The sequence below is a fragment of the Halichoeres trimaculatus genome, unplaced genomic scaffold (genome assembly GCF_033239565.1).
Source record: "Halichoeres trimaculatus isolate MK-OKI-2021-1 unplaced genomic scaffold, fHalTri1.1 fHalTri1_scaffold_6, whole genome shotgun sequence".
Lineage (NCBI taxonomy): Eukaryota > Metazoa > Chordata > Actinopteri > Labriformes > Labridae > Halichoeres > Halichoeres trimaculatus.
The window spans coordinates 21,875,919-21,890,156 of record NW_027437184.1 but is presented as its reverse complement, the minus strand read 5'-3'; the positions used below and the strand labels follow the sequence as shown (position 1 = coordinate 21,890,156).

The 14,238-nt window shown below is 41.4% G+C and overlaps 1 protein-coding gene across 2 annotated transcripts; it reads right to left on the bottom strand.

The window, feature by feature from the left end:
- Positions 1–38: 38 nt before the first annotated feature.
- Positions 39–13,365, bottom strand: LOC141791668 (transcription elongation regulator 1-like). Of its 2 annotated transcripts, XM_074672287.1 has the most exons (21): positions 13,291–13,365; positions 11,862–12,105; positions 11,005–11,157; positions 10,552–10,843; positions 10,210–10,452; positions 8,885–8,944; positions 6,494–6,694; positions 6,194–6,300; positions 5,561–5,649; positions 5,274–5,434; positions 4,711–4,792; positions 4,424–4,559; positions 4,017–4,106; positions 3,771–3,889; positions 3,349–3,499; positions 3,033–3,197; positions 2,718–2,900; positions 1,936–2,115; positions 1,743–1,826; positions 1,175–1,275; positions 39–779 (listed from the first exon to the last, which is right to left on the bottom strand). In XM_074672287.1, exons 1-21 carry the CDS (start codon positions 13,335–13,337, stop codon positions 578–580), a joined length of 3,090 nt encoding a protein of 1,029 aa, XP_074528388.1. In that variant the 5' UTR covers positions 13,338–13,365; the 3' UTR covers positions 39–577. The 2 variants fall into 2 exon arrangements, with proteins under 2 accessions (XP_074528388.1, XP_074528389.1); XM_074672288.1 differs by lacking the exon at positions 8,885–8,944.
- Between the last annotated feature and the right edge of the window lie 873 nt (positions 13,366–14,238).

Genomic DNA, 14,238 nt, shown 5'->3' with positions numbered 1-14,238 from the left:
AAACCAATAGGACAACAAGTTGAAAAACAGTGGAAGTTGCTTTTATTTCATTCAACAGAGAAACTGCTGCGACGTTTGAGTAAACCACTGAGCAGAAACTAACATTCACACTGAGCCGCTGAAACAATGACTGGCACAGTGGAGCTGTAAGGCTTAAGGACGCCTCAGACACATGCATACACACCATCAATCACTCTCACACTCACAGACACACTTTCATACTCATTTACATCAGCTATCTTACACTGCTGCAGCTGCTTGGGCTGCAGCCTCATCTCCCTCTCCTTCAATGTGATCAGTCAGAGGTGAGGGGCCGAGGGTCACCTCGAGATCAGGTCACCTCAGTTTCCTGCTGTTCAATTTAATGCAGGGCTAAGAGGGGACATAACAGAGACCTTCACTGTTCGTCTCTGTGGTACATCTTTAAGCAACGAGACCCCTCAGCAATCCTAACACTGCGAGGCCGGCCATAGGACTGGGAGGTGGGGTTCAGGGGTTCAGGGAAGGTCATGCTCTGGCCAAAGGTAAGGTGGAGGAAGGACGAGTAGGGCTCTGGCTGAGAAGATGATGTGATTGGTCACTTTGTGGAGCGCCGGGTAGGTTCAGAGGCAGTGGGTGGAGGTGGAGGGCCACGGCGGTCCAGGTCTTCAATGTAAAACATAATGAGCTTCCTGCGCTCCTCTGGGACACACTCCAGAACAAGGTATCGCTTGTCGTTCTGGAGGATTTTCTCCACATCCTTTAGATGCTGCTCTGACTCCTGGATCAACTTCCTTGACCTGGTGGGGAAGAAGTACATGAGACAGGCAGAAATTGATCAAGGGAGGATATTAAAAGTATTAAAAACACACATTTGACTCAGATTTTTAGTTTATATTTAGTCTGTGAATGCTTTCAAACATCTCAAGCTGTTGCAAAGTGGCACAAAAAAGATGGCGGGTTGTCAATACAAGTCCAGGTTACGTTTATAAAATATAATGTATTAATCCCAAAAACCTTACAAAATGCAAGTTTCACTCATTTCACCTTTAGTTTTTTAGGGCTTTTCCCACTATTTGGTGTTTATTAATGAAAAAGATGACAACACTGGACTCATCTTCATTGATCGACTGTGACGTTTCCCTTTCGTTGATACTTGTATGATGACTATGTGTGACACTGGGATTTTACAGACCTGTATGTGATGAACTTTGTCTCCTTCAACAGCGTTCTGAAGTCAGCTTTGGCCGTGATGTACTTGTCTTTGATGTAGTCTTCAAACTCCCGCTGCCTCTTCTACACAGATGACCCACATTAGACACATGACACACGTGTCACAGACATAAAGATGAACATCAGCTCAGAAAAACACATGTTAAAGACAAACATGAACACACTGAATCAATTCAGAGCTGGCTCGTTAATTTATGAATGGTTGTGTTTGCAATCAGACTGATGAGTTCAGTCTAATCCTCTTTGGGCTGCCTCAAGAGGATTCGCAAACATAAGAGTTGCTTTTGTTAAACTGGGTAAAATGACCCCTCATTTCTGAAACAGCACACTGACTTTGATACAAGACATGCAGTAATGATATGAAGTCATTGATATTAACTTTATCTTTTACATGGATGACCTTTCTAAAAGATATTCTGTTTCATCATATTCAGTAACTTCAGTATGTATTAAACTTGGGTTTGTCTTTGTTGGAACTTTGATCTTTAATATCTTCAAGAAGCCATGAGTTTCCTATTGTAACTTCTTACTCGGTCACTGGAGGAGAACTTGATACAGCGAGGATCCTCCTTGATCACCTTCTTCACCTCCTTCCATGTAGTTGTCAGAGTGATCTGTAACACAAACACAGAATACCCCAAAACATTAAACCAAACAGAAGCTACAGACACAGCTAATCTCAAACAATGAACACACATTCAAACTCGTATTTTACTTTCTTACCATGCTCGTCTCATCCAGCAGCTGCCTGAAATGCTCTTTCTTCTTCTTGGCCAGGGCTTCTACGTGTTCGTTAAACAGCTTCTCTTTCTCCTCTCTCTCCAGCAGAGATGCAGACTCCCAGCGATGGTCTTTTCGCAGGTTACGACGCGTGTCTGACCAGGTTGCATCTGAAGAGCGAACCTGAGGAGTAAAGTGACACAGCAGAGTTAATGTTATTACATACCAACTACGCTGTCTCACTGTGATTTTGTTTATGATAAGAGTTGCTTTTTTGCCTATGTAGTGCAGACTTTGTAGAATTATCCTAACACTTTTCACCACCTTTAAAAAGACAACCAACTGAATTCTTGACTACACATATACATGCAAAACCAAGGGCTAAGGGGTAGAATTGGGATTGGCTCTTAGACTCTTTGCTGTTCCACGACAGATGAAAAAGACTAACCCCCACCGACTTATTTTGGCATAGCTTTGGAAATATAACAAATATGACATGTTGGATTCTATTTTGGAAGAAAGTAACAAGAGATTCTGGCTAAAAGAAAATCAATTTAGATGGATCTTTTACGGTTCTTTGCTCTTTATTAATCGAAGAGATTATCCTAGTAAGTGTCAGTGATGTTAGCAGTAAAATCTGGCTCATTTCTGCAGCTAAGAACAGCAAAACAGCTAAAGTGATCATAGATGAGGCCCAAAACTGGGACTTGTAGACACCTTAAACATTTATTTTTGTCAGAGCACAGCTAAGCTCTATTAAAAAACTTTGCAGATTTGTGTCTCACCATATCAGACATGAGAGCTTTAAAATGCTGAATGGCCTCCTCCCTCTTGTGCTGCTCTCTTTCTCTGTCGATCTCTTTGGTCTGTTCAGATCGAGCTTTCTGCACCTCCCGCTCCCGCTCCCTCAAGCTGGCCTCGATACGAGCCTGCCGCTCCAGCTCTCGCTCCTTATCGATGTCTACGTTCTGAAACAGCATAACAGAACAAGCAGTCTGTATCAGTTTTCTCTGGAATCAGAGGTGTGTACAATTAAAGAGCAGACGTCCTTGGCAGTAAATCTTGAAGCTATTTTTGTCTGTGAGTAAATCTGCTCCAACCTTGGCTTGTTTTTCCATGAACTGTTTAAAAAGTTCTTCTCTGAGAGCCGAGCTCTCAACAGCTTTGTATCGTGGGTCTGTCTCCAGCCTCTCTTTCACTTTGCTCCACCTCTGACTTCCCTCTATGTGCTGCTCGCTCACCAGATCAAAGAAGTCTTGCTTCACCTGGAAGAAAAAGGTATGTCAAAACCTGCAAGTCATCCCTTCAACAGCTGCTGACAGCAAGACAACAAAGATAATCATTGTCGAATGAGCCAAAAGAACACTATTCTTTTTCCTGGATTTGGAGAGAAAGGTTTTGAAATGTGTACGTTACCTTCTCTCCTCTGGACTTGGAGTCCTCTTTCTCCCTCTTCCTCATGGCAGTGATGAACTCCACAAAGATCGCCTCCCTGTCCTTCATCTTCTCTATGGTCTTAAATCGAGGGTCTCTGCCATGCTTCACAGCAAACTCGCTAAATGTTGTTCTGCAGGAAAGTAAAACAACTTTCAACTTTTGAAACAAAGTAATGAATACGGCTACAAACACAGATCATTAATTAAAGAAGCATTTCTATTTTTAGTTGTAATAATATAAGGAGTGACCACAATTTTCTTTGGATGCGTGTTATTATTTACGTATCACTGAGTATTAGCACACAATGTGAAATAATATGGTTGGCACACCTATTTTTATATTATCATCCGTTAAAAAACTGATCAGAACCTACCAGTGGTCAAACTGGCCTGTCCCTTTACCTAGCTGTGAGCTTCGCCTCCTCCATCATCCTCCTGAACTCGTCTTTGGCCTGCATCAGCTTGTTCTTTTTCTCCTTTCTCTCCTCCTCCGCTCGCGTCTTCACATACTGATCAAACACCTAGAAGTGGACACAGTTGCAGAACGATAAATAAAGGACCCTATACACTAACACATGGCACGTTGCTGGGATGATCCAGCAGGAAGCGACAAAAAGGAGGAAATGGAAGCACGAGAAAAAACTGGACCTGTTTCCTCTCTTTTGGGTTGAGCAGAAGATAGCGTGGGTCGAACACAATCTTATGAAGCTCCTTGTCCCAGGTGGAGAATGCAGACACCTTTAAAGAAAGCACACATCTCTAGCATTAAACACAGATACATAAGCTGGTACCATTCACACAGAAGCACTAACGTTTCTGAATCTGTTCCCAGCAGTTAATACTTATGATTCATTATTCAAGAAAGATTAAAAACAATTTAAAAGTTGCAGAAAATGAAAAAACCAACAAAAACCTTCAGGAAACTTTTAAAAATGCTAAGTGTTTCATGTCCCCAAACTCAAAGAGCCTGGTCCTAAATCAGGGTGTCCTCAAATTAAGAGTCTACTAAGTTCATGTAAATGTAAGTTGTAAATTCAAAATAAAGTCAGCGTTACCCCTCTCTCCAGCAGCATTTCTCTGAACTGAGTCATCCGAGCCTCTAGCGGCACTATAGCTCGTTCTCTGGCAGCTCTTAGCTCAGCCTCCATCGCTGCTTCCTTCTCAGAGTCAGGCTCTTTGCCGTCCTCCTTCCTGTTGGGGTAAGAGCACAGAGGTCAACAGGGTATGACACAATGAGAAATAAGAGACAAAGGGACTAAAAAAAGGAAAAATAAATCTAAAAGAAAGATGTTCAGCAAGCTTGATTAACTTCTTCAGTATCAGAGAGGACAACGTGACTTACTTTCTCTTTTTGGCTTTGGTTGGCTCCTCATCCAGAGTCTCTTCAGTAGCAATTGCCAACTCTGGCTCCTCCTTATTGATAACTGTACACAAAAACACAAACAAATTAAAAACATCCACACATCAGAGTGTTGTGTTACAGAGTTTTAGCAGCACTCTTACACCTTTGTTTTTCTCATTTTGTGACATACTCATTAGGGGTGGCGAAAAAAAAATTGTGATTCTCCGTCAGAATTTTTTTTTTTAATTCAACTTCTGCATTTCAGTCTTTGTTTATAAACTGGAAAAGTTACCACTTTTCTCCAGCAGAGGGTGAAATGTTTCTCTCTGACTCAGATAATGTCTACTTTATGGGAAAATATACTCTGCAGAGATAATCATCATAATTCAACTTTTTACCATGGTCTAGTGTTAAAACAGCAAACTAAAAATCCCCCAAATCATAAATGTCAAAGAATGGCAATTTATATCAAATCAGCCCTTCAAAAATCATAATCGAATCGCGAGAATAACATATCCTCCCAGCCCTAACACTCACACACATACATGTATGCATGTTCTCACCCGTCTTCTTGCTGTCCTCCATGCCTCTCTTGTGTGGAGGCTCCTGGATGTGCTTATCAACATCAGCTCGACCGACCAGCTCCTCGGGTCGGTCCCACATGGACAGCCGTGTTGTCGGGTTGTAGAAGAACACGCGATCATCACCTGTCCACACCACACACCTGAGAGAAATAGACAGTGAAGCACATGTAAAATAACAGGACAGAAAGGAGGACTTAGCAATTATTTAGGTAGAGCAGTGGAGCAGACAGACACTGTATGATAGCTGAAATATTGCGTGTGTGTACCATGGTGTGCCAGGGATTGGGTTGGTGGCGACAGGCCTTGCTTTCTGAGCTGCTTTTTCCTCTTCTGTCATCTCTTCTTCTTTAGGCTCCTTGATGAAGACAGAAAATAACAACTCATTACAAAAATCCAGACATACCATGAAAAAGTTGATGTATTTAGTGTAATTAAAAATCTCCGTCTGCTACAGATTTACAAGGAAACCTTATGTTGAGAAAATTTGCAAAGACTTAACAATCAAGTCTTGGCTGAATATGGGGAACAACCGTGGGAAAAGACAAACTCTCACATACATTTTTCCATTTCTGACAGTCAGTGTCTTCTTCTTTCTTTTAACATGAGGTCATTCATTATCTTGTTAAGGAAGTTATAAAAAGTTGCCTTGACTAACTGGTAGGTTATCCTTTCAAATGCCACAGGTATGGCCAGAAATGTAAACAAAGATTACATATGTGTATCTTCAAAGTGTATTCACCATTGATTCAACACTATGTATTTTGAAATTCAAAGAACGGCCCACGATACTTTTTCTGCATTACTTAACTTAATTATAGTAAAGAAAACAAAGCAGATTGAAATCTGTTTTGTTTTGTGAAAAACACATTTGTGTTTTTTAATGCAGGATATTCACTTGCCTCCTTGTCATTATTAGTGTTTTCCATTTTGTTCTCTTCATCCTCCATCTCCATGGCTTCAGCTTCCTCCTGGGCCAAACGCTCTTTCAACTTTTCTGCTTCTTTTTCTGAAAATGTGGGAAAATGCAGTTAGAAACTTGTATATAGAGTGGAAAAAAAGCAGCAAAGGCTGCTTTAGTGACTTTCAGTGCCAGTTTTGACCTGCTCATATGACTCGGTAAGCAGCAGGGAAATTTTAGACATTGTTGTTCATGGGAGATAACGTAAGCTTTGTGGAGCACATCATGGTGTCTCGTGTACCTTTCTCCAGCACTGCCAGAGGTTTCTCCCAGGTGGACTCCAGTGTTCGGTTGTTGTAGTAGTACGTTTTCCCATCAGCTGTTTTGTACTCTGACCACTCAGGCAGCTGTAAAGACCCGGCCATGGAGGCAGGAGCTGCAGAGAGAGCCAGTTGTGGGTGCATCATGGACACCAAAGGTGGACCCATGCCAGGAAGCATGCCTGTCATCAGACAGAGAGGAAGGAGACAGACCATGATTGGCTGAGAATCTTCATTCAGTCTGAGCCACAAACAGTATTAGAAGTGGACTATGCTCTGGAAAAGCATTAGTATCAACTGCTGAAATGTTATTTCCCAGGCTGCCCCTTTGAAATAAAAAACATGTATTAGAAGTGAGACAGAAAGCTACAAAAGCTGAATAAACGGTTTGTTCGCTGCTACTTAAATAAAGGCTGTCCCTTTGAATCTCCCTAGAAAGTATGTTATTAGATGAGTGAATGGATAACAAAGAAGTAATATACTACCAATATGAGAGGATCTGCTGAAGTCTAAAAATATTTTCATTAAAACTGTTCACTGATTGACAAACACAGGCCACAAACACAAACAAATAAAAGTCAGTAACCTCACACACAACCATGCCACAAATAAAAGACAATCACACGACCACAACATGAAATCCTGACAGATAAAGAACTGAATCACTCGCAGGTAACAGCGACTAAATCAGATTGTCTGACTCAAAAAAGGTGTTTACAGATGCAATCCATAATCGAGTCAAGATGTCTGGCCCTAACAACCAACAACTCTGCTCAATGATACAGTTTGGATGCTGAGTGTGTTATTGTCCTGCCATTTACTAAACTACTCAAAAGAGCTGCACTCAGACCAATAGCAAAGCAAATTTCTGCTTCGGGTTACATGTGCGAGTCAAACTTTCTTAGACCATCAATAAACAAAAAATGCACACAATTTGATTTTCTTGTATAGGACTTAAAGGGATAGTTCAGTTTTTTTGAAGTGGGGTTGTATGAGCTCTATGTGACCACTAAGGACATTAGATACAGTAGAAAGTTGTCTCCTCTCCCTCAGTAAGACACAAACTTTAATCGATGGTGACGAGGAAATAGGCGCTAACAGGGAGAGACCGTACCAAATTCAAAGGTTATTTTCTCTGCCTACAAGAACTAAAATCAAAAAGTAATACTACAGTTTAAGAGTACGCTTCATAAAATACTTTTTAAGTGCATTAAGTCTTCGGAAATATAAACATTTATCCGGACCTAACTAACTGGTCATGTATCCTTCTGCACAGTGCTAGTGCGCTCTGTCCCCCCTCCTCCTTTCAGCTGTAGGGAATGTAAACAAGCTGTGCTTTGGGCGCCGGTTGTAGCCTCGTGTAAGTTAGATCAAGTGTCGTAATTCTTTTGTTTGTAATCTAAGGATTGTGAGGCAGCGTAGGAACTTCAAAATGAGTGACTTTGACAGCGACGATGAAGTTCCATTCACTTTGGAACCAAAAGAATACCTGTATGAACCGGAGCACACAGAAGAAGAGCTGCTACAGATGGCGACTGAAAGGAATACAGAGGAGACATCCACGGACACTGGACATCAAGATAGAGTCGGAAATACTCAGCGGTGTAAATGTCTGAGCTGTGACTCAATGTGTCTTACTGAGGGAGAGGAGACACCTTTCTACTGTATCTAATGTCCTTAGTGTTCACATAGAGCTCATACAACCCCACTTCAAAAAAACTGAACTATCCCTTTAAGCCAGGACAGGAGAGGCTTCATTGCTGCTTCCGGTCACATGGAGGGGAAACCAGGATGTCAACCAATTACAAGTTTTTCAAACAGCCTCTACTGTGATCTCCAGTGGATCTTCACTGTACCAGATTGGCCATATTTGCCAAAATAAGCAGATTTTATGTGGTTTGATTATTATCAACATGTTAACAAAGGCTCTTTGCATTTACCTCGAATTTAGCTACTCTTTATGAAAAACTTGCTTCACTTTTGGTCTGGATTCATCTTATTTATGTGCCTAACTATCGCTAAGGGCATCGCGCAAACACAGTTAATCATTGAATGAAAGCTGAGTTAGGAACAGGGAATAATTTTGTTTCCTGTAGGAATGCTGTAATTAGAGTTTAGCTAGTTTTCCAATAAAAGATCTAAATTGTTGAGTGTTTGCTGTTTTGGAGTTAACATCAGTGTGTTAAATGTACATCATACATGAGAGTTAATAAACAGAAATCTTACTCCTGCCCACCAGGATGGATCATGTTCACAGCATTCAGGGACATGCCACGCTTTGAAGTTTCCCATATATACCAAATGACTCATGTAAAACATTCACTACCATGCCATCTACTGGAGGTCTGAAAGGCGAGCGGATGGGTGTTTACCGTTAGCGCTGGGGCCTGCCTTTACACAGGGTGCACCTACTATCTGCATCATTGCTACACCTGCAAGAACAACGGACAAGCAAGCATCTGGTTGAACACAGCAGGACACTAGACATCAGCTACCATGATGTGTGAGAGTTTGTGTGTGTGGCCGCACTCAGACAAACACACGCCCAAATTTAGAATTGTGTATCACAGTTATTCTTTGTTCCAAGTTTGGAGTACGTCCAGTGGACAATGGATGTACATACTTATTTGGAGGTTGTCACTACATTATTATCGATCATATATCAGTAAATGTCTAACTGGCACATCTGAAGGTTCATGTATCATTGCCTAATCTGTACGCCCTCAAAGGCCTCCATCAGATCTTTGTCTGGTATCTGTCAACTGAATTAAATCCTCTGATCTGTGCTCAACCTGGCTGAAAAAATAGGTACCCAAGAAATCATTCTGGATCTAATTATGTTAAAATGAGGGACAGCAAGAAAGGAGAGGAATCACAGAAGACACAGAACAGTGGAGGAGAGAAAAGAGACAGAAGAGACTTTAAAAGAAACACACACGACTAAAAAGAGCACTTCACCTGATCTATTTCTAAGCTGAAGCAACTCTCAAAAGACTTCAATTTAAAGAGAAACATGCAGCATTTATGCAAATCTTTTTTCATGAGACTCTCTTTATCCAAATAAAAACGCTTCACGACCTGCTTTGCCACTCAATACTTAAGCAAATATGTGTTTTGCCAACCTGGAAGCCAGGATTCAGAGTCAAATGTTTGCCTAATTTTGTTTGGAGCTCAGCAGAATTCAGTACTGGAGTCTGCAGGTTTGGCTACACCAGCAGGATGAGGTGTGAAAATGTTAAAGTGCAGCAGTATTGATTTCCTTTTGTTGATTTCAGACAACCACAGTCATAAAGTATTGATAAATGCTTTCTCTAAAATAAAGCAGTTCAGTACCAGAGGCCAAGCCCTGTTTTAGTAACAAATGTTTTTATTGTTATTTGTCTTACAGACCACAGTCACATGGTGGTATCACATTCAGAGTGGGACTTTCAGCTGTCTGTTTAATCTTTAAGGATCTGGCTAAACGGACAAGAAATCTTAGATATGAAATGGGCTGATATGTTTGATTCAAGGTCCTCCGAGGACTCAGTAGGACTTGAACGTAGCCTACAATCACAATGTTTGAAGAAAGACCACTAGAGTCTGCCCATAAGTGATCAACTTAATTCAAAATAATCATTTTGTTGATAACAATTTTAAAGGTTTATACAATCAAAGACTAACCTCAGATAGATATTGTTGTGAAGTGGTCTCTTACCTGGAAGAGGGATGTGCATGCCTGGCAGAGGCACCCTGAAAGGTGGCACCATGACAGGGGGGAAGGCAGGTATGGCTGCAGTTGGCTGGGCCACACTGTGAGGCAGAGCTGCAGGTAGCAGAGGCACAGTCTGCACTGCTGTAACAGGAGATGGCACCGTGGAAACGGTGACCACCGTGACTGGCGACACAGCAACAGTCGAGGTCACTGTGGCAATTGGGTTCAGGTCTGCTACAACAGTGGCTTTGAGGGAAAACACAAAAGACAAAGAGTCAGCAAATAGTTTCAGTCTTTTGGGGTCTGTGCGTAGCTTATGACTTGATTCCAGAGTGTGGTATTAACCTGAGATGGTCACAGCAGGAGACGGAGAGGAGGTGGAGTCTGGACTTGAGGTGAGTGTGCGAGTGGGGGTGGTGGATGGGGCCTGAGTAGGGGAGGCTCCTGCCGCCGCTGTGCTTGCTATAGTGTTGACACTACTTGAGCTGGCAGATGTGGTTCCCCCTGCACTTGCACCAGGCCCTGCTGCCACACTCCCCGCTACAAGTAGAGGGTTGAGCTCAGACTGCTGTATGATCTTTACGCCATCAGGTTTGCTCCACGAGGACTCTCTGGTCCGTGCGTTATAGTAATACGTCTGTGGAGGGAACATTAGACTATTCAAAAACAGAAGCACATAGCCCTCGATCAGCTTTGCATTAGCTATTCTTTTTGAAAAACTGGACTGGAAAATAATGAATTACTTATTTAAGCTTAAGTAAACGGCAAACAATAAATGAGTCACGTCTTATAGTTTACCTTCCCCTCTGATGTTTTATTCTCTACCCAGATCTCTTCTGTAGGGTTGAGTGTTGGGGTTCCAGATGCAGGTATTGGGGGCATCCCTGGGGGAAACAGCATCCCAGGAGGAGGTGGCAAGTTCCCCATTGGTGGGGGAAGGAATGGAGGTCTCTACAGCAAACATAAAAATAAGGACCCAGAATTCATAAATAAGGCCTTGAGCAAACAGGCAAATCAAAAACATGTTACAACAAACAGAGAAAATGAAAATGCTTTCAGAAATTGATTTATAAGAGAGTGGAAGATAAGGAGACAATGATACTGCTCATCATTTCCGGTTCCAACAGTGTTGTGCCTTGTTCTGAGAAATAAATGCGGTTATCTGTCTGAAACAAGAAAAGCTTGCTCTGTGGACCATTTGTTTAAAGGCTCTTCCTGCCAGATGGCCGCACCACTAACTGATATGAACTCAAAAACAATTTAAAAACCGCATCTCTGAAGGAGACTTTTAGTTTGCACACACTAAACACACTTAAATTTACTTTGGAGGTATTTAACCAACAGTTTGACTTTGACTGTGAAAAAGTAGGAAGAGGGATCCTTAATATCTAGATCACCAGCATGACAAGACACTGACCAGAGTTCTTTTGTTATGAAAGCATATCAAAAATGGCGAGTTTGAGGACTGTCTAACACCACTGCAAAAACTAAAACCTCATCAGCTGTGGTGATACACAGATTTTATACCCATGGGGTTTAATAATGTGATGGTATATTCCTTAATCACTGATCCAAATTAGGCTGAACACATGAGCATAATGCATAACCACTGCTGTACTACTGTAAATGAAAAGTGGGAATAGTTAACTTGTTACCTGTAGGTGAGGAGGTCCAATTGGTGGTGGCATGCCTCCTGGTGGAGGAATTGGCGGCATGTTGGGGTCAAAAGGTGGACGTGCAAATGGGGGTCGCGGTGGCGGTCCCCTCATCATCCCAAAAGGAGGCGGTGGTGGCCTAAGGAGTGGCGGTGGGCCTCTTAACACTGGGGTTGGAGCAGGAGCAGGTGCAGGTGTGGGTGTAGGCGCAGGCCCACGGAACCGCGCCGCCTGCTGCGCCATTCTAGCATACGAAGAAAAAACTATGAAATTTAAACCAGAGTTCTTTGGGGGATCCCCGTGAACCATGTAAAAATTCTTATATAGCCTTTATCAAACCTCATAAGCTTATCTAAAATAACAATACCCAACATAACTACTTGAGAGAAACTGTAATTAAAGGTGTTGCTACACGATATGCATACAAATGACAGAGTGCTTTTCTATATTTCACAGAATTACAATGTGGAAAATTACACACTACTGATGCAGTTCATACGTTTCTGTGAAGTCATGGTGATGTTTTTTCTTGAAGCAGTTATTATACTGTATTTAAGAGCTTCCATGTGCTTTGTTATGGCGACATAGATAAGCCACATTATACAAATACGATGTTAGAGCTTTTTGTCATTGTGACATAATTGTTACTTCTTAGATAAACCAGACAGGATGTATGTAATGAACACGTCAACTACAGAGTAAAGTGCAGGACCAACAAAGTTAGTTAGGCAAAAACAATCACGCAAATTTTGTAGACTGATCTTGTGTGACTGATACCACTTTCTATTTGTGGATTAATGCAGCCGATTCATGGACTTTCGATAAACTACAAAGAAACATCCATACTTCCTTGACAATCAAGAGTTTGTAGCGTATCATTTTGGGGTAGACTGAGGTCAACATATAATGTGTTTATCTCCATTAATAGAGATTTGTTGAACTATCTTGTTTGATGCCAATACATCAATTAATCAGACAGATGGTCTATGCATTACAAACAGAATGGACGGAGTCACGGTGCACATCCGTGCTTACTGATAAATGTAGCATAGCTTAGCAAGCTAATAAACGTTACACATGTGTGCAGAGTGCAGACTCGAGACGTGGGGTGTGTTTGTACGCATCCCCAGCGGCCGGTAGGTTATGCAGCCCTTAAAACGTAAACACACTCGTTTGACTTTTCATCTGACTGCCTGTGTCTTGTCCGCGTGCCTCGAGAAGAAAACAGAGACGATCCAGTCGGCAACACGGACCAGTTATGTGGGAGCTAGCATGCTAATGTGGCTAAATGCAGAGGTATCATCTGCCTTTGGATAAAAATCAAAAAGCCGGAAGCAACGATGATCCACATCGTGAAAGAAACTGTCCCGTACCTAAACTAAAACCTTGTAGATATCCATAGTTATCACCTTAATAACTTATATCTGACCTGTTGTCGTTGAACCCGATAGTCTCGCTCTCTGCCTGGTCCGCCATTACAGGAAAATGTAACCACTGTCTTCCTGGAAACGCCCCTAAAAGGTTGCTTCTATTTCCATTCGTCAAACTTTAATGTCAATCATAGCATTGAAACTTAAGCGACATGTCTGATTGGGTGGAATTTTCATTACGGAGGCTTGGTTGAGCATTCATTGGTCGGCATGGATTTCGTATTTTAGTTGTCTCTTTGTTGAATTCGTTCAGATTGCATGGAGTTATTGATACATTCTCTCTACCTGGCCTTAACAACTGTGATAGTAAAATTTCATTCTTTATTTCCTTGTACGTTTCCTTTACTATAAGTGGGGTATTTTGTATTAATCTGTGTGTTTGTTACATCCCTCTTAGTTGTAAAGTGTGATTATTTTCATTTTGTTGTATTGTTTGTTTATAATTAATTTAGTTTAAGGCCATCTACTATAGGAGCTAGTTTTTTATTACATTCCAAATACAAAAATGTACATTCTTGAGATAAAATAAATAAATATCTTTGAACTGTGACCTGTCTTAGATCCAGTGGTCTTAGACACGTGTGGCATTTCTAGCTTGTACTTAAAAGTTTTAATACCTCAAGATAATTGAAAGAGTACTTTCTTAGTTTTGTGTGTTGGTGTATTATGTATGCCACTGTACGTACTTTAAAAGCACTTCTTTAAAAGACAGAGCTTAAAGTATTCTTTGAAGTCTCAAAACTATATGAAAAAGTTCTCGCCACCTCATAGCTTCTCTCAAAGATGAGCAAAACTAAAGTATTGCTTTAGATTTTGATACCTGCACGGAACAGAGAGAAATATCAAATATCAAGATCAAGAGCACTGCACTGAGTTAGTTTTATTCCTATCTTTCAAACAGAACTTTTGAGGTCACCACATGTCAGTACTCATCTTCCACTGCCCAC

Bases quoted from the DNA above. Each gene is read 5' to 3' on its own strand.
- LOC141791668 (XM_074672287.1), bottom strand. From the start codon at position 13,337: ATGGCGGACCAGGCAGAGAGCGAGACTATCGGGTTCAACGACAACAG. The intron at 5,435-5,560 runs GTACACACACGC...TATTTCTCTCAG, and splicing joins CCAATCCCTGGCACACCATG to GTGTGTGGTGTGGACAGGTG. The intron at 780-1,174 runs GTCTGTAAAATC...CTTCCCCACCAG, and splicing joins ACAAAGTTCATCACATACAG to GTCAAGGAAGTTGATCCAGG.